This window comes from Charadrius vociferus, unplaced genomic scaffold (genome assembly GCF_000708025.1).
Source record: "Charadrius vociferus isolate BGI_N301 unplaced genomic scaffold, ASM70802v2 scaffold472, whole genome shotgun sequence".
NCBI classification, from domain to species: Eukaryota; Metazoa; Chordata; class Aves; order Charadriiformes; family Charadriidae; genus Charadrius; species Charadrius vociferus.
Genome location: NW_009647735.1, coordinates 48,569 through 66,684, shown reverse-complemented (window position 1 = coordinate 66,684; position 18,116 = coordinate 48,569). Strand labels below are relative to the sequence as shown.

The 18,116-nt window shown below is 53.8% G+C and overlaps 3 protein-coding genes across 3 annotated transcripts; 1 reads left to right on the top strand and 2 right to left on the bottom strand.

The window, feature by feature from the left end:
* The first annotated feature begins 2,858 nt into the window (after window positions 1-2,858).
* Window positions 2,859-4,007, top strand: P2RY4 (pyrimidinergic receptor P2Y, G-protein coupled, 4). The gene has a single exon (XM_009881760.1). The coding sequence runs from the start codon at window positions 2,859-2,861 to the stop codon at window positions 4,005-4,007; it is 1,149 nt and encodes a 382-aa protein (XP_009880062.1).
* Window positions 4,008-5,969: 1,962 nt separating this feature from the next.
* On the bottom strand, window positions 5,970-9,992 carry LOC104283492 (diacylglycerol O-acyltransferase 2-like). The gene is made up of 8 exons (XM_009881666.1): window positions 9,920-9,992; window positions 8,068-8,196; window positions 7,887-7,994; window positions 7,570-7,640; window positions 7,249-7,453; window positions 6,560-6,734; window positions 6,280-6,482; window positions 5,970-6,124 (listed from the first exon to the last, which is right to left on the bottom strand). Exons 1-8 carry the CDS (start codon window positions 9,957-9,959, stop codon window positions 5,970-5,972), a joined length of 1,086 nt encoding a protein of 361 aa, XP_009879968.1. The 5' UTR covers window positions 9,960-9,992.
* A 2,092-nt stretch (window positions 9,993-12,084) lies between these two features.
* Window positions 12,085-18,101, bottom strand: IGBP1 (immunoglobulin (CD79A) binding protein 1). Its single transcript, XM_009881759.1, has 5 exons — window positions 17,680-18,101; window positions 15,114-15,309; window positions 14,014-14,099; window positions 12,870-12,982; window positions 12,085-12,593 (listed from the first exon to the last, which is right to left on the bottom strand). The coding sequence occupies exons 1-5, from the start codon at window positions 18,099-18,101 to the stop codon at window positions 12,445-12,447; spliced, it is 966 nt and encodes a 321-aa protein (XP_009880061.1). The 3' UTR covers window positions 12,085-12,444.
* Between the last annotated feature and the right edge of the window lie 15 nt (window positions 18,102-18,116).

The window sequence follows — 18,116 nt, the reverse complement described above, 5'->3', positions numbered from 1 at the left end:
GGCGTGGGGGGCCCCGGGGGCTGGGGGCGCCTGCTGGTTCCCAGCTGGGCCAGTGCTGCCCACGGGGCCAAAGGACGGGTTCAGGCTGGGCACGGGGGCCGGGAGCCAGGGCAGAGCTCCCATTCCTGCGGCAAAGGGCCATGGGCAGCACGTGCCCCCCGACGCATGGTCCCCTGGCCAGCCCCTGCCCCTTTCCTCTGGTGGATGGCCGTGTGGGTGTTTTGCAGGACCCCTGCATGTGCAGGGGCCAGCCTACAGGCACCGTCCCGGGGGGATGTGCTTGCCCTTGGCAAGGGGTTCCCCAGCATCGCAGCCCTCGTGCATCCACAGAACGGGCAGGGCAGGAGCAGGCATCACGCCCCCAGTCTTTCCCTGCGGTGCCTTCCATCTCCTGCTCCGGCAGCGAGCCCAAACGTTTGGCTCAGACCTCACTGTCGCTGTGGTTGGTCCCTCCTTGAAAAAGCCCACGCTGGAGAGGCCACGGCCAGGGAAAGCCTTGCTGGGGATGTCAGCGAGGAGTAGGAATGGGCCTGGAGGTGATGTGTCCTCAGGGTGGACTGATGTGAATCAGTAATTTAAAGCACTGATTTTGATCATGACTAAGATGAGGAAGCAGAAAACCTGTTGAGATAAGGCTTGCCAAATGTCATCTTCTTTTGCATTTTTATTTTTCGGTGGTTATCCCCAAAGGAAGCTTGCTTAGGAACGGTTAAATCACGCTGCGGAGCACTGACTGTACTCAAGCTTTATCAGCTGCTAAAAGTCATGTACCTGCGCTCTCCTTGGAACAGCCCGGTACCACACAGCTGCTCAGGCTTTTTCCTTATGCCTTTCTCACACCAGCTTATTATTTTTTACTTACTGGTTTCTTCATATCTTAGTTGTTTGTTGACCTATGTCATGGACATCGGCTTTGGTCACTGAACCCTGCAGCACCTCCGGTCTGGTCGGGCTCAAGGCTCCATGCTCACTTGCACTTAGAGGTTAGAAAAGGAAAACAAATCTCCTGGTGCCTTGTGTCCTTGGCAGTGTCGCGGCTTGGGGAGACGCAGCCACTGGGCTGGGACCAGCACGACCAGCACAGTGCTCCCACTGGCAGACCCAGCCCCCTGGGACCACCGCTGGCACCAGTGCCCAGAGGCTCAGGGTTTCCTACCAGTTGTTTTTCCCTCCCGGTTCTAGAAAAACAGAGCAAGCTCTTCCCGCTGTTAATGTTTGATCAGGACCTGCCTGTTGCTCTCTGAACTCATCCCTGTAATAAAGCCAGGCAGCTGCCCGCGCTGGCCGCAGCGGGAAGGAAGCTGCAGCGTGTTCGGTGTAAGCCGAAGCTGTGGCTCAGCCCACAACTCAAACAGACAGTGTGGAGGTGCGCGTGGCACGGAGGGGCCGGTCCCGCAGCCACCCGCCTGCCCATCTGCCCGCTGATTCATTTATGATCATCTCTGTAAACACAGGGATGTCTCTCCAGGTGAGGCTTTTCAGGGAGATGATGGATTGCAGCTCAGCTGACCCCACGGATACACCCTACAGGACATTCCTGCCGATGTCGCTCGCCACAAGAGGCCATCAGGCTGCTCATCTCTGTGGCAAATACAAGGGGCAAACATGAGGGGGATGATGTGGGAGCCAAGGGATGAAGGAGCCTGAGAGGATGTTGCCTTCCACCTCGTATCACAAACACCAGCATCCCACAAGTGTGCATCATCTCCCTGAGTCCTCCTCCATCCTGTCACTCATCACCTCTGGGTGAGCTCTGGACCAACAGAAACTGGACACACACCAGCACTCCCTCTGTCAGATATGGCTTTCGGCTGCACCCTCGTCTCTGCCAGCAGCATGGCAGATGCTCCTGCTCCCAGGTTACTCATCCAAGCATCCATCCCTGGCTGGCAGAAGCAGCCACTCTGAAATTGCTTCACCAGGGATAGCGGCATGGGTGGAGGGGCCAAGGCGCGGGCAGCCTTCACCAGTCCTTTGCTGGACACCATGATGGTGGCAGAAGCTCCTTCTTCCGTCTGGAGGAGTGGGCTCTGAACTGTAGACATCCTGAGAGGTGAACGCAACCCTTTGACAGCTCACCTTCAGCCCTGGGGCCCGATTCGCCTGGAGGACGCGGATCCCAGCCTTTGATCCTTACACTGCGCGAGGGGAAACGTCCTGCCTGCCTTGTGAACTTGCACTGTCTTGGGCTGAGACTTGGCTCTGGCACAGCTCCTCTCCGCAGGGTTTAGATCATCCCTCTCCTACGGAGAATACCCCGCAGCTGGAGGCCCCTCGCCATCCAGGGACGCTCTCTCCCAAAGGCTCCTTTAACAGCCCCCCAAGGATTTCTCCGGGCCATAATATTCCCCCAGACAAGCCTTTCTTCTCCTCCCGTCTTTCTTCTGTCAAGGAGCCCTCTGGGACGAGCAGCATTGTCAGGATGGTGCCAATTAGGCTGAGCCAGCTTCCAAGAGGCTGCGCTGGCACCGGCCGGGGGCTGCTGTTGCTCATAAAGGTCTCATTGTTCGGCGCGCCGTGGGGCTGCTGGCCGGCGGGGCCGGCGCGGTCCTCTGTCTCAGGCACGCTTCCTGGCTCCACGCGGCGCTGGTGTCACTGCGCGCTGCTCAAAGGGATGATTAACGGGTGTCATTGCGGGGGCTGCGAAGGGGAGGATTTGTCAAGCCTCCCTCAGCTCCCCGCGAGGCCCGAACGCGCGAGCTGAGAAAAACCAGAGAACCATCAAAGTGGCTGGAGCTCCTGGAGGGGGGGAAAATCTGGCATCTTTGGCTCACTTCCACGCTTTGTGCCTGACAATGGTTGGGATCAACGACTAATGTGCTTTTATTAACTGCTCCCCTAGATCTGGCTTGGAAAACATGGCCACTTCAGTGAGGACGTTCCCAGTTGCCCTGTGGACACCGACGCCGGCCCCCTGGCCGGGAGGAAACACCACTGCAGTGTCGGAGGCAAAGTGCGTCTTCAATGAGGAGTTCAAGTTCATCCTGCTGCCCGTCTCCTACAGCATTGTCTTTGTGGTGGGGCTGCCCCTCAATTCCTGGGCCCTATGGATGTTCATCTCCAGGATGAGGCCCTGGAATGCCACCACCACCTACATGTTCAACTTGGCCGTCTCTGACACGCTCTACGTCCTCTCCCTACCCACCCTGGTCTACTATTATGCTGACCGCAACAACTGGCCCTTCGGGAAATGGCTCTGCAAGATAGTTCGCTTCCTTTTCTATGCTAATCTCTACAGCAGCATCCTCTTCCTGACGTGTATCAGCATCCACCGCTACATGGGCATCTGCCACCCCATCCGCTCCCTCAAGTGGGTGAAGACCAAGCAGGCCCGCATCATTTGTGTGGGCGCCTGGCTTGTCGTCACCATCTGCCTCATCCCCAACCTCATCTTTGTCACCACCAGCTCCAAGGGCAACAGCACACTGTGCCATGACACCACCAGGCCCGAAGAGTTCGACCATTATGTGCACTACAGCTCCTCCGTCATGGCCCTCCTCTTTGGGGTCCCCTTCCTGGTGATCGTCCTCTGCTACTGCCTAATGGCCAAGAGACTTGGCAAGTCCAGCTTCTCCAGCCCCAGCCCCCGAATGCCCTCCTACAAGAAGCGCTCCATCAGGATGATCATCATTGTGCTCACTGTCTTTGCCGTCTGCTTCGTGCCCTTCCACATCACTCGGACCATCTACTACACCTCCCGCTACTTCCAAGCCAACTGCCGGACCCTCAACATCATCAACTTCACTTACAAGATCACACGGCCCCTGGCTAGCATCAACAGCTGCCTTGACCCCATCTTGTACTTCATGGTTGGGGACAAGTACCGGGGGCGGCTGCGCCGGGGTCCAGGCCAGCGAATCCGGCCCGTGCCCACGTGCGACTTGGCCCTGGTGTCCCCCTCCATGGACAATGTCATGGGTGGCAGTCACACTGCCCGTGACACCCGAGAGACAGGGACAGCACGGAGCAGAGGCGGGTGCCAAGGGGCCAACGGGGAGTTACAGTAGCCTCATCCCTGGTCTCCACAAGTCACAGCCCCTCCAGGCTCCATGTGGGCACCCCTGAGGTCCCCAAACCTGCCGCTGCTGAGGGCTGAGGATGGGTGGCCATGGGGCTTGTCCCAGCCTTGCCCCAGGATGCTGTGGGAGGAGGCAGTGGGTGCCAGTACTGCTCGGGGCGGGACAACCACCTTCTCATGGGAATGGGAAGGATGGTGAAAAGAACACTTTGGGATGGCGTGCGTGCCATCCTGGGATGCTTCCAGGGACACACGGGGGCTGACAGGTCATTAAAGAGAAGGTAAACAGGTCCCTCCCCGGGCATGCGCAGCCCTTCCAGTCTGCTTGACAGCAACGTGCAGGGACCGGACTGAACCTGGGGATGGCACCGATGCTGGGTCCCCCGGGTGCCTCGCAGAGGCTCTCTGAGATGTCCCTGTCATGCTGCTGGCCTTGGGAGAGGTGGGGAGGGACACAGCATGGGGCACTTACTGCCCACTGTCCCCCAATAAAGCCCCCTCTCTTTTCTCTACACCCAGACCTGTTTCTCCTTGTAGCAGAAGGAAGAGGGATGAGACGCCCACCTCACCCCAGAAAGCATGTGACAGCAGAGAAAAACCACCTGCCTCCTTAGCACCAGGGCAAGTTCGGAGAAAGGGGCTGAAACGGTGACACCCACGGTGGTGGGAGGGTCCTGGGGAATCTGCCTTTATGGGTGTTTGCTTTCCAAATGTTTACTCAGCCCTTTTGTTTGACCAAGTGCCTGCGCAGAGAGGAGCAGACCAGAGATGGCTATCAGCTCTATTGACTCTCCCACGCCAGCCCAGGCAGGGATGGGACGGGGCTGTCCCCACCATGCAGAGCCCCAGGAGCGGCTGCCCCCCTATTACCCCCCAGGAGTCTCCCCAGAACGTGCCTAGGGAAGGGAAGTCCATAGCATCATTGGGGTGTCACCCCCCAGCCATGGCACCACACACTGCTACATCCCACCAGAAGCTGCCCAGGTCACCCGGGGAGGGACACAGCCCCATCCCAGCCCCGCATCCCCATCCCACCGGATGGTGGTACCCAGATACTCCCTCACTCACCGCTGAGCCAAAAGCGGAGACAGAAGACGACAATCCCTCCTAAGCCCAGTTAACCCAGTAACAGCAGCTGCCACACCTCCCCTCCCCTTATATGCAATGTGGTCCAGGTGGACCTGGAGCTGTTTGGTTGCACCTGAGTGGTGCAAGAGTCCCCACCAAGCACAGCCCCAGCCCCAGAGATAGGACTGCCAGGGAGGGGACACAAGTGGGTGGCATGTCCACCTTCATGGGGAGCATGGGAATATGGCCATGGTGTGGCTGATCTTGCCCCCCCCAGCACACACAGGCAGCGGTGGGGGGGTTGGAAATCTGTATTGGGTACAGAGGTGGTGGAAAAGGCTCATCTGGGGCCAGAGCAGCACCCACCCATTGCCCAGGGCTCCATGGTCCCAGCTGAGGCCACTTTCATGGGTCCCCAAGTCCAGAAGCATCCCCCCTACACTGGAGGGATGTCCCCCCTACACTGGAGGGATGTCTCCCCAGCCCAGTCCTGCTCACCTTTGGGATGCCACCCCAAAGATTCCATCTCATTCCCTCCTCCCATGACACCCATGGTGTCCTGGTTACCTTGGGGGTACTGTGCCCATCGCTGGACCCCAGCCTTGTGCCAGCCCCCCCACATCAGCCCTGTGTCCTTGGGGGACAGCTGTGTCACCCACAGCTCCTCTGAACCCCTTTTCAAGGAGGACCCTTTCCCAATCTCCCCTTCCGCTCACTTCCTCCTCTCCTCCCACCTCCCGCTCAAGTTTTTCTACTGGAGGAGCAGAGGACTGGAGTGGGGACTGCCCCCCATGTGTCCCCTGTGCCAGGCTGGCTGAAATCCCCACCCGCAAGAGCCACCTGCCCTTGTGAGTCAGGATCTGGCCACCGGCGCGGGCTGTCCTCAGAGGATGTGCAGCTCGTCTGTCTCCGACAGCCCATACTTGGTCTTGTTCTCGTTGAAGAGCTTGAGCAGGGAGCGGACGTACATCTCATGGTACATGTCCACCGTCTCGCTGCTCGGGTCCTCGATCTTGGGCACCGTCACTGGCTCCCCCACTGCCAAGAGGGAAGATCAGGCTGGTGGGCACGGGGACATGGTCGGCTCATCAGGGGCATGAGCCAAGTATTGCCTTCCAATGCCACCCATCACAGGATGCTTCTGCCCCTCCACCTTCTGGGGGTCCCCCTCCAGCCCAACAGGCAATGCTCACCCACAGTGGTGATGGGTCTGGCGTAGGGGAGGAAGCCCCGGGACCGGACGGAGGTAAGACCCCGGCCGTAGAAGACGCAGGGAGCAAAGCCCATCATCTTCTGGAAGCGCTGCTGGATGCTCCTCATCCAGCTCCCCTCTTCAAAGACCACCTGGCGGAAAAGGTCATTCTCCCCGAAGGAGAAGGAGGGGACGAGGTAGGCCCTGTGAAGGGGACATGGTGGGTGGTGATGGGGTGCCGGGGTCCCCGGACCCCTGTGGTGGTGGTGCCTGTGACCCACCCGTGCTGCAGGGCCATGCGGACGAAGCCTTTGCGGTTCTTCAGGATGAGCGTGGTGATGCCGGGACGGCAGGAGAGTGACTCAGCCGCACCGCCGATGACGATGGCCACCGCATTGCCGGTGCCATTCTTGGACAGCAGGTACCCGATGGCACGGCGTGTCACTGGGCACAGGCCTGTGGTGGAACGGACCACCGGTGCTGCGGGACAGCACCCGGGGGACGGGGACCCCACACGGGACCGTGCCCGGGGGAACCACGCAAGGACCATGCAGGGGACCATATACAAGCAACAAGTGGCCGTGCAAGAGACAGCGCAAGGGACAGTGCAAGGGACAGTGCAAGGGCGCCCCCTGCTGCGGGAGAGCTCACGGGGGGGTTACCCCGTGCTGCCAGCCCTGCGGGCAGGGTGCAGGCAGGGTATGGGCAGGGTGCAGGCAAGGTGTGGGCAGGGTGGTGGCGGGGGGCGAGCAAGGTGAAGGTGGAGTTGGGGTGGGCTGCGGGCAGAGCACCACCCCTGCCCTCACCTCTTCTGGGGAGCGCAGAGGCCATCACACATGGGTTTCCCACAGATGGGACCGGGGACCCCCCCCGGGAACCCCCTCCCACCTGTGGGCATCGCCCCCTCTGTGGCTGGCTTGGCGGGCAGGGTTGCAGGCAGCTGCCAACCCTGCGGCCCACGGACGCTCACCCCCGCTCATCAGGTACTCCCTGAAGACGGGCAGGCGGAAGTTGCCAGCCAAAGTGGTGAGGAAGGGCCGGATGCCAGGGAACATCTCTCCGAAGCCCGTTGAGCCCGTGATGAAGTTGCAGAAGGCGCCGACGCAGGGGATGCCATGGGGGTGGGAGCCGATGATGTAGTTGTGGCTGGGGGATAGGTCGTGCGTCTTTACCAGCTGCAGGGACAAAATGGCATCATGGGGATATAATGGTGCCATGTTCTTTTGGGTGGTACCACCACCACTGCTCGCATGAATGTCCCATCCCGGCACCCCGTCTCCCCGCACCATACCTTCACGGGAAAATAATCCCGAAAATGCCTCCACACAGACCATCGCCTCAAGCACGGCAGCCTCCTGCCACCTGCAAATTGGGGAGGGACCACAGATGATGCCCACTCCAGAGAGCAGCAGGACCCACAGCAAACACTCCCCGTGGATCCGCTGCATCCCTCTTCCCGCCATGGTGATGATGCGGGAGAGGAGGCAAAGAGCACATGGGACGTGTTGCTCCCCATTTGCCATGCTGGGATGGACCCAGAGAAAGGGGGGATTCCACACCCCACCCTGCTGCAAAGCTGGAGGAATGGGGAGCTCTGCCCATCCCCACCTTTCTCCGGCGTGTCCCAGTCAAAGATGATCCAGGCTAGGTAGAGCGCGGAGATGGGCCAGAAGCTGGTGAACACCAGGTAGATGAGGAGCAGCAGGCTGACGGTTCCTGTGAGAGCCAGGGAGGGGGGTGAGCGGGTGCGTGCTCCCCTCGCCGGGACCCCCTGCAACCCCCTACTCACCCAGTAGCAGGAAGCTGAGCACCCACTGCAGGACAGAGAGGAGCTGGAGCCAGGAGCGGATGTCCCGCTGCGAGGGCCAGGGTGCTGCGAGCAGGGTGCGCAGGGCGGTCTGGATGCTGGCACGGCTGCCTGCAGGGAGGGACACAACACCCGGCCCAAAATGGCATGAGTTGCACAAATGCTGTCCCAGCTAGCCAGGGGGGGTCCTGGTCCAGTTCTACCCTTGGCTGCCAGGATTGGGGTACAGGGAAAAGGTGGGAAGCAGGATGGGAAGGGTGAAGCAGTTGGGCAAAGAGAGATGGGATGGGATGGGGTGGGGTGGGATGCTCATCCCCAGAGAGCTCCGGACCACGCCAGGAGGTGGCCCTGGGCAACCTGAGGCTGCTCTGGGGCCAGCCCTGCTCCAAGCAAGGGGCAGCTGGCAAGCTGGGCACACCTAAACCCAAATGCATCTGTGAGTCTGGAGGCACCAGCAGAGCCAAGTACCGTGGCATGTCCCACACTATGCCAAGCTCCCTGAAGGCCAGGACCTTTCCCGTGCTCTCCTTGGCACGTTCAGGCTCAAAGAATTCAGAGCTTTCTTGGCCGGCACAGCAGGGAGGCTGGGGCAGTGTCCACCCCTCTGGCAAGTGCCAAGGACAGTGGCCAGGGGCCAAGCCAGGGTGGCCGAGACTGGCCATCCCCACCAAGCCTTGCCTCCCACAAGAAACAGTCCAGCAGCCCACGGCTGTTCCACTCCCCCTGCCGCCCCCTTCCCTCCGGCCAACCTTGGTGAACCATTAACCACCCCAGGCCAGGTGCCAGGATCCAAACTCCACACGCAGCCCCATCCCTCCTCCCCAAAACGGGCCCAAGGCGCTGGTCCCAGCAGCGCACTGCTCCCGGCCAAAGGTCCACTGTGGCTGAGACCACCTGGAACGGCCACCACTGCGACCACAGTGAGCTACCTCTTGTGTCACAAGAGCCTTGTTTTCTTGGGAAAACAACCCAAGATCAACATGCTGACCAGACAGGGAGATGCTCAGGGTGAGACAGGAGCAGACTTGTCCCCATGGCTTCCTGGGGTGGGGACCCTCAGGTCCCCAGTGGGACACCAGGGTCAGAGGAGAACCACCAAACCCTGGTTCGGGTGGATGGTTGGAGGTTCAACTCTTCCCAGCTCAATCCAAACCATGCAATGGGACAACTGAAATAAATTACACACTGGAGCCATCACCAACATCGAAGAATTGTTTTCCCTCTCTGCCGAGCAGCGTGCCGTGCCTTAAGCGATCCCTCCCGCCCGTCCCCACACACCCAGCGGGCATCCCCAGAAGCCCAGCTGCCCGCACAGCCCTGCCGTTGTCAACGTTCCAAAGCCCCATGTTTTCCCAGGGAAGATGCAGAGCTCTGCCTAGCAAATCGGTGCCTACCAAACAGTTGCTTCTTTTAGTTCCTTTTTCTAGCTGCCCCCACAAGCACTCCATGAATGTCCAGACCGCAGACAGAAAATGGAGAAACCCCAGGGGCTCCGCTGCCAGCCCCGGCTACGGCGACAGGAACCTCTTCAAACCAAGAAATTCAGACTCCGCGGCCCGGGGCAGCAAGGAAAGACGAAGGGGAATTTGCAGCACTCTGGAGCATCTTGCAGGAGTAACATTATTGAATGCATTGTCAGAAATTTCATTCCTGTTGAGCAACTGTATGTTTTCCTCTGGTGCTGCTAACCCCAAATTGCTCCGAACACCTCCCTTTCCCCTAAGCATTCTAAAGCAAATAGACAATAGTGACAACAAACACTAATTGCCTGACCAGCTCCTCGCATCGCCAGAGCATCAGAAACCATTCAAAACACACTTTGGAAATATCTTACCACTAAGATTTTGGGAACAGGCTGCAATAATTGTTTTCATGGTGGCAAGGAGTTCTGCGCCAGACCCTGGGTCAGCAGGTTAGAAGGCGAATTTGGAAATACCGGAGAGCGATTGATTGTGTATCCAGCTGCTTTAACCAGCTGATCCAAGGTAAACCGTCTGCCGCGGAGGGGAGCAGACCTGCTCTGGCCCCAGCTTGCAGAGCAAGGAGAAGAGCTGATGGCCCTTGGGAGGATGAGGAGTTGCGCCGAGCAGTGAGGAGCTGCCGTCGAGAAGGGCAGCCACTGCTCCTCAGAAAGGCACTGCTGCCAGCACCGGTGGTGACTCGGTGGGGACCGCCTTCCCCTGGGGAATGGTACCGTCCGGCTTCGGGTATTTCACAAACCACTGTCATGCTCTGCCAGTGTGACTCCCCTCCAGAGCCGCCCAAAAACGTCATCCCCAAAGCTCCTGCTCCATGGTACAGCAACACAGCCCGCCAGACGGGCCCTGACCTTCAGCCCCACCGCTATCGCCTCCTCTCCCACCTCTAAGAGGGTTTGGCTAGCCCTGCCTGCTAGCCCAGGAAGACTGGAGACTGCCTGGAGGGGATTAAGAGAAAAAAATAAGAAGAAAAGGCAACAAAAGTAGCACAAAAGCAGCAGAAGCAGCCCTGAGATGGAGTTTCAGGCCAACAACCAAAGAACAGTAAAAATCCACAGCTTCTGACTCACTAGAGCTACTTCTTTACTTTACAGGTTGCCCAAAGAGGTGGTGGAGTCACCCACACTGGAGACATTCCAAACCCGCCTGGGCGCTGTCCTGTGCAACTGCTGTAGGTGACCCTGCTCAGGCAGGTGGGTTGGACTGGATGAACTCCAGAGGTCCCTTCCAACCCGGACCATTCTGCGATTCTCAGGAACTGCCTCTCCAGAAGTACTTGCCAGGAAGAGCCAGCTAACATCAAATGTAGGAAAGGGATAAATACACGTAGAGGACTGCATGTGTTTTTAAAGTTAAAAATATGTTTCGCAGGAGAAGTCTGGAACCCACAAAACCTCATAATCTGCTTTTGCAGATTGTAGAGACTCAGTATCTGAAAAAAAGGGTGCAACAGCACTCACTGCAGTTTACACCTTCACAGATATGGGTTAGTTAAAGGGAGCCAAAATTACTACGTATAAAACGTCTAAGCTCTCCTGCAGCCTAGTTGGCCCCTCAGGTGTGCTTGAATCATGCTAACAGGAAGGAAAAACTCAAAATTCTTTCTGAATCCCACTGTACCCAGAAGTAAGGGTGTCCTCTGCTGATGAACCCGTCTGCACCAAATCAGACAGTAAATGCCTTGTGGCCTGCTCCAGGTAACACACTGCCACCCGTGCAAGTAGCAGCGATGCTTTGTTTGGTTTTTTTAACCTGACATTTGTACCAGGTTTACAAAAACTGCAGTCACAGCTGCCAGCTTATGCTGGGCAACTCCAGAGCGTCCAGCCGTGATTCTTCACTTTCTTGCCCAGTAATGCGGTGGCCGTGCTCCAATCAGTGCCAGGTACAGCAGACCAGTTGTACCCTCTCTTTTCACTCAGTGCAGGATTAGTGCCAGCAGCTATTTAAACTACCTTTCCAGACAAGGTTTTCACCCCTTCGGGGTTATTTCAAAGCATACTAATAACCAGTGCACTATTTTGCTTCTGAATACAGCACCGTTTGTCCCAGCATTGGCCACTGTAGAGCTCCACAAGAGGGTCCCAAGTACACACGTTGTGCATTACATTACGTATGCCATAGACATGCAGACCCCACATTACACTAAGCAAAAGGACAAACATCCCTATTAAGGCATTTGTACTATGTGTAGTATCAGCACTTCAAGACATTGCCCTCAAAATACCTGATCTACTTAACACAAAAAATCCCCAACACTTCAGGTCTGCCCGCTCAGGGAGGAACGGCAGGACGAGCCTGTGGAAAGGCAGCTGGCTGCACACAGACCTCCCCGCTGAGGTGAATGCTGCACCGCAAACTGGTGTGTTCAGAAGCCCTGGCTGAAAAACATGGCCATCTGACATCACCTATTTCCCATCCCCAACTTCCCTGGTTGCTGGAAACCAGCCTTACAGACCTGCTCCAGAAGAGCCCAGGATGAAGAGCAAGGGATTTTCACAGCAAGAACTAGGCAGCACAAGAGATTTTATTTTGCTTAAAATATAGAGAAAAAATAAATACATCCACCCACAATACAAAGAGCAGTTTCCAAATTCATGTACTTTTCTTTCAAGGACTTCCTCTGACTGGGAGAACAGAGGCAGTCTGACCCCTCGGAAAGAGCTCTGCCTGACAGGAGCTCTGTGGTATCACTGTACATGACCAGTGCACTCAGCATGTAAACCAAAGCAAACTGTCATGTTTACTCCTCTGACTCCAGTGCCTCCCAGAGAAGCCACAGATACCTCCGCGTATGTACAGTGTATTTACTCCTATTATCTCCAGGACACAGGCAATTCTTACAGGATTTCCAGGCCCTGCTCCCTCTGCAGCGAGAGCATCAGCCCACATTCTGCCGGTTGCCATAGCCTCTTGGGTGTGTATCTTTCCAGTCATCCCAGTTCCGAGCTTTTTGAAGAGCTTCTTCATCATCCTCCTCTTCTTTTTTCTCCTGCTGTTGCTTCTGCAACTCTTCATCAGTTATACCTGCTGAAGGTCAAGAACAGGAGTGAGGGGCATTAAGACAGCAGAAGATCCCTAGTCAAGTTCTCAAAACAGAAGCCTCGCCAGGAGCCGGTCTGGACAGAAAGCTGGAATTGCCAAAGAGCAGTCCAGGAATCCAGTTATTCTCACAGCCTAATAAAGTCATCTCTTACTGTTCCTCAGTCAGTGGGTGTTTTACACCCTGAACACATCCCCATTCACCCTCCTCCTCAAGACACTTCCCAAATTCTCTATTCCAATCTTTGCTTTGCAACTCTGTACCTGGTGTTCTCTGAGGGGCACTCTGACCCGACACAACTCCTTGACTTCTGCGCTGCTCGTACCAGTCATCCACAGTCATCGTAGGCAGGCCAGGATATCCAGCACCAAACACTCTACAGGAAGAGACAGACGGTCAAAGAAGGCACTTGACATTGCTATAAATGAGCAGAAACATAGACAACCATGCACAGAACTGCTCTGTACTCCAATTGGTACTAACAATATAAGGCATGCTATCAAGGAAGGCTTGACAACAAATGTATTTCTACAGCCTGAGCCATCAGCAACAGACTTGTCAGTAATCTAGCCATAACGGCACTTAAAGAGTTCATCCTGCTCATTTAGAGAGGTGAGGACTGTTCTAGTCCAAAGACCCTGAATTACTTCTCCAGCCCAAGGGAGAACGCTGTTCTAGCACAGCTTGCCAAGGAAACTGAATTAGGCACAGCTTGGCTAAACAAATATATAGAAGGATCAGGGTAAGTAATGTCAAAAGCACGACAAGAAACCTGGTTTCTATCCTATTTTGTGCTTTTGCTGCCACATTCCTTGCAAGAATCTCACAGTGCCACAAAGTGTTAAGACCTTGATCCCCTGGGGAAAGCCTCACAGTTAAAACCCGTATTATTGCTACTGACAATTCTCTGGTACGTATCACATCTTTTCAGCCCCTATGATCACTTATTTGAATTCAGTGAAATCTTCCAGAGTTTACATTAGGTTAAGAGACCACATGTGCTTTTCATTGCCGGGCTCTTTATTTTTAACAGTGAAGAACAATTCTGTTATATCACGTAGTGGTTGGAGGGGCCTTGCCTCTCCACAGCTTACCAAACAGCAAGCACGTGGCCTGTAAACTAACACAGTAATATTTGCTTAATACAATCTTCAATTCTGCCATCCCAACAGGAGGAAACAGTGTTAGCCAAAACACTGCAGCATGCTGGCAATGGAAAACATTGGAGAAAGTAGAATTAGATGTTCCCCCCCATTCCCTGCCCAGATGCACAGCATGTGCCACCTTGATGCGACATGCTGCCTGAAGGTAATGACTTGTGTTCTGCATTTGAAAGAGTATCTTAGGCTTGACATGAGAACAGAGCACTGCATCATACTGTGTCTAAATAATCAGAAAACAACATACTTAGCCTGAGCAGCGTCCCGGGTAAGAATGAAAGGTTTCAACGGAGCCCTGACTTGCCGAGATGTACCGTGTGGTGGTGCTGAAGACTGAAGACACAAACAATAGTCACAGATAACCGTGTAGATGAGAATCCCCTTCTCTGCTTGCCACCCCAAACAAGTTATTAAAGGTCTTGTAGAAGAAAAATGCCTCTGCTGTCAGAGCAACATCCCAAGATGGACAACTCAGGCCTTAATCCAGTTTAAATCATGAACTCCATCTGTGAGCTTCTTTGTGCCTTTGTTACACCCGCGCTGATCAAAGTGGAAAAGCTGACAGAGCTAAACCAGATCAGCTCAGATCAAAGCATGAAATATAGCTTATTTTTCCCAGGGATCAAATGCGGAACATTCTGAAGCAAGTAGAGTTCATCATTCCTGATGATAACACCCAGGGCACTACAGAAGAACAGAGTTCTGCAACACCAATAATGAACTGCACAAGGCAGCTGTGCCAACAAAGCTGGACTATGGTCTATGTCAGCACATTATGATTTTTCATTTCTAGACAGACATTTTAGGTGAGTAACATAAAGCCCAGAAACACTATCCTACACGGGACCTGCAGATCTGTGAGAAACTTTCGGCATACAGAAAGAAATGCCCATTCTGAAACGTCTGGACACTTTATAGACCAGAAGCATAGGCTTGAAAGAAATCACGAGGGTCTTTTAATTTACAAGTATACTTAGTTCTTTAGAGTTAAGGATCTGGTAAAACCCAGCAAAGTGGAGAAAAGCCTCTGCATGCAGCCCAGTTCAGCTCTGATACTCAATGCTCTAGGATTTCACAAGCCACAACTGTCTAGAACATGTGGTAGCACTGGACAGTGACTAATCCAAAAATGAGACCGCTGCCCATTCAGAATTAAACCAAACCCCATCTGCCTGTGCTGTGATTGAGCTAAATTTCAATCAATAACTCACAGAATGACACTTATGAAACTTCGCTATTGAATTCCTCTGAGTTTCATTTACCTGCAATAGTGTCTATCATCAGGTCTAACTATCCACAGTCCACAGGACCTGCAGTGCAAGAGATACCTCATGAGATATCTCATACCTGTTTTGCTGCACCTCTGCTCCTCAGGATGACCATTTCTTGGTCAATACTCTCAATTTCCTCAAGGCTGGTGTTAATCCATTTCTGGATTTGTAGTATGTAAAATTCCCGTATCTGATCCTCATCTGCTTGCCCGCTGTCCACAAAGGTTCTCATAGAGGCCAACCTGTTCTCCAGTTCCTTCTTCTGCTTATATCTGTCTCAAACAGAAAAAAAATGAGATCATTAAATAACCTTTCTCTAGCCCAGCCCAGCCTTTTCTAAAATAAACAATTTCCTATTTGTTGAAATTCAGTCAAACATAGTTAGAGAGCTACCTCCTGCCCCAATCTCCCTTCAGCCGCTTTTCACAGAGATGCCACTTGCTGACCAGTGCTCCTTAGGGTAAGCAAATCTTAGATATTCATAGAGCTCCTCACATCTCAGACAAATTTCCTTGTGCGAGGAGGACCCACTCATTTAACAACTGACTAAGAGTCCTGTAGAAGTAAAGCAGAGACTTACAGGAATGTACCTGTTAAGAAGAGGAGGAGCACTGGCAGCACCAGATCATACTGGTTGTCATTTACTGATGACCTCTCATGATGCATTAGCAAGAAGCAAAACCCCAAGCAGGGGGATCCATCTCCCCACCTCATCTGACTGACAACAGAATGTTTTTGACAAATGAAAACTACAGAAATCAGAAGAGTTCCAATCTGCTTTAAAAAGGCTTTGAAAATGCATGGTTATAGACATATATTCAGCACCAAAATATTTTCCTCCCATCTTCCCCATCACTTCCGCCTGTCAACTCAAATTTAGACATTACAGAGGACCTTTACTACTCTTTGTAAGAGGTTTAAGGTGATTTCATGTATTTAAAAAGAAAATTGTCTACAAAAAGGGTGGTTCTGATGGTTTACTGTTGTAATTTAAGTATTTCCGTCTGTTAAAAACAGCTTTACGATGACAGTTTAAATTTGGAGACAGCCCTCTCAATTATTTTTTTCTTCTCTGAAAAGTTGAGCAATCCTTGAAAATTAAGCCTCCCAGGTAAAATTAGGCAAGCCTGCCAACATTAATCTCCCAGAGAAAACAGGACCTTAACTTATCAGCTGCTTCACTGAGAAAACCAATGTAATAGCTATTTTGAGTTGCTTCTATATGACACAAAGATATCAATAAGCTACTTATAAGGCAGATTAAAACACTTTTCCAATTTCTGTCTCAGGCGTTTTTGTGTGTGCGGGTTGTTTTTTAATGCAACTTTGGCTTTCTGGATTTTTTTTTACTTTTTCAGGAATTAGTTATTAAAGGGGGGAACTATGTATATAATACACTTCCAGGCTAAATCCGTGTGTCCCAATTCTTTCAGTTACAGTGCCACTTGAAGAATGGTCAGAACCAAGGATCAGAAACCTACGGGAGCTGAAAGGACAAGAAGTACACAACAGCCATTCTAAAAAACAAACCCATCCAAAAGTGCTCCACAAGAACCCCAAAACCAACATATTAACCGGCTGAGCTCCTGACTGCCCAGCCCTGTCCCGTCCTGCAGGGAAGCAAAGCAAACCACTCCATTCCTGTTTGTATTTACACTCTGCAGCAAGATAAATTCTCTTCAGTTGGCTGCTGCAATCCCAACCTGCTCCCTGGGACACCACAGCATGTGCTCAGAGACCGTGGCTAAAGGCAGTTAGGATGAGACTGGTCTGGAGCTGGTGTGGTGATACAGGTCGCCTTTAGAATATTTTGTTCATGCAGTCTATACATTTTACTGAAAGCAAATATAATTGCAATGTCTCACCCTGATCAAGTACTAACCTGCCTGCAACAGAACTCACAATGCAGGCACCTCCCATTTATCTTCAAGCAGGAGTCATGGTACAGACAAACACAAGCCCTCAGCAAGAGGGGAGTTCACGCATGACCAAAGCCCTACCTGCAGCGCTGACAAAACTCACTTGCACTCGGGAGGTGATGTGCAGTTCAGAGCGCTGACAAGGAGCCCATGCTGAAAAGGCTTTGCTGTGCTGACCGCAAAGGCCCTGATGTATTCTGGTATCCCAAACCCATCTCAGTTAAGTTATTCTCCAGAATACAAATCCCATTTTTGTCTTCGTGCAATTTAAACAGCTCTTGAGCTCAGTTTGGGCCTTTCAGTGCTACCACAATAAACAACAACTTGATTGTCAAAATCCCCAACTAACGCATGACAAAGAGGCATCAACCACCTCTTTTTTAGAGATCTAATAAGCACATTGATAGGAAACTTCCAACATTGGTGGCTTTATGCAGTTAGCAGTGATTAAAGAACTAAACATAAGAGATTTTGTGCAGTTCTTCAAAGACCAGAAACTAAAGACATAAATGCATGTCTCCAATCTGTGCACAGTCCAACGCCATTATGTATTATGCGGTGCATGTCTTAAAATGAGTGTTTAGTGATTAAAGTATTCCAGTATCAAGAGAACCAGTTCTTTCCTGACAGTCCTTGTCTTTACAATCTTGCAGTGCCTGAGGCTCTCCCCTTCTCTTAAAGTGATTCTCAAAAGCCTTTACATACCACAAAGCAAGAGCCTACCTTTCGATCTTGGCTTGCCTACTTGACGCCATCGCCACCAGGTTGGGCTGGGCAGCAGCAGGGCCCCCCGGGGACGGGCTCCCGGCGTCTTCCTCTCCCGGGGGGCTGGCGGGGGGCAGGTGGAAGCTGCCCAGCCCATAGCTCTTGCAGAGCTTGAGGAAACGCCAGAAGTGGGCCCGAGCGCTCCCCAGGTGCTCCAGCCTTCTGCTCATGTCGACCTGCTTCAGCGTCAGGGCCCCCAGCAAGGCGGGCAGCAGCAGGTACTTCAGGTCGGCCGAGGCGATCTCCTCCAGCTCCTCGTTCTCGCTGCAAGGGGAGAGACCAGACGAACCTTCTCGTTCCCGCTCCGCCCGGGCCCGGCCAGCCCAGTCCGCTCCGCGGCGGCCCGTGTGGAACAGGCGGAAGGCATGGAGGACCCTCATGCGGCCTCGCTGCTC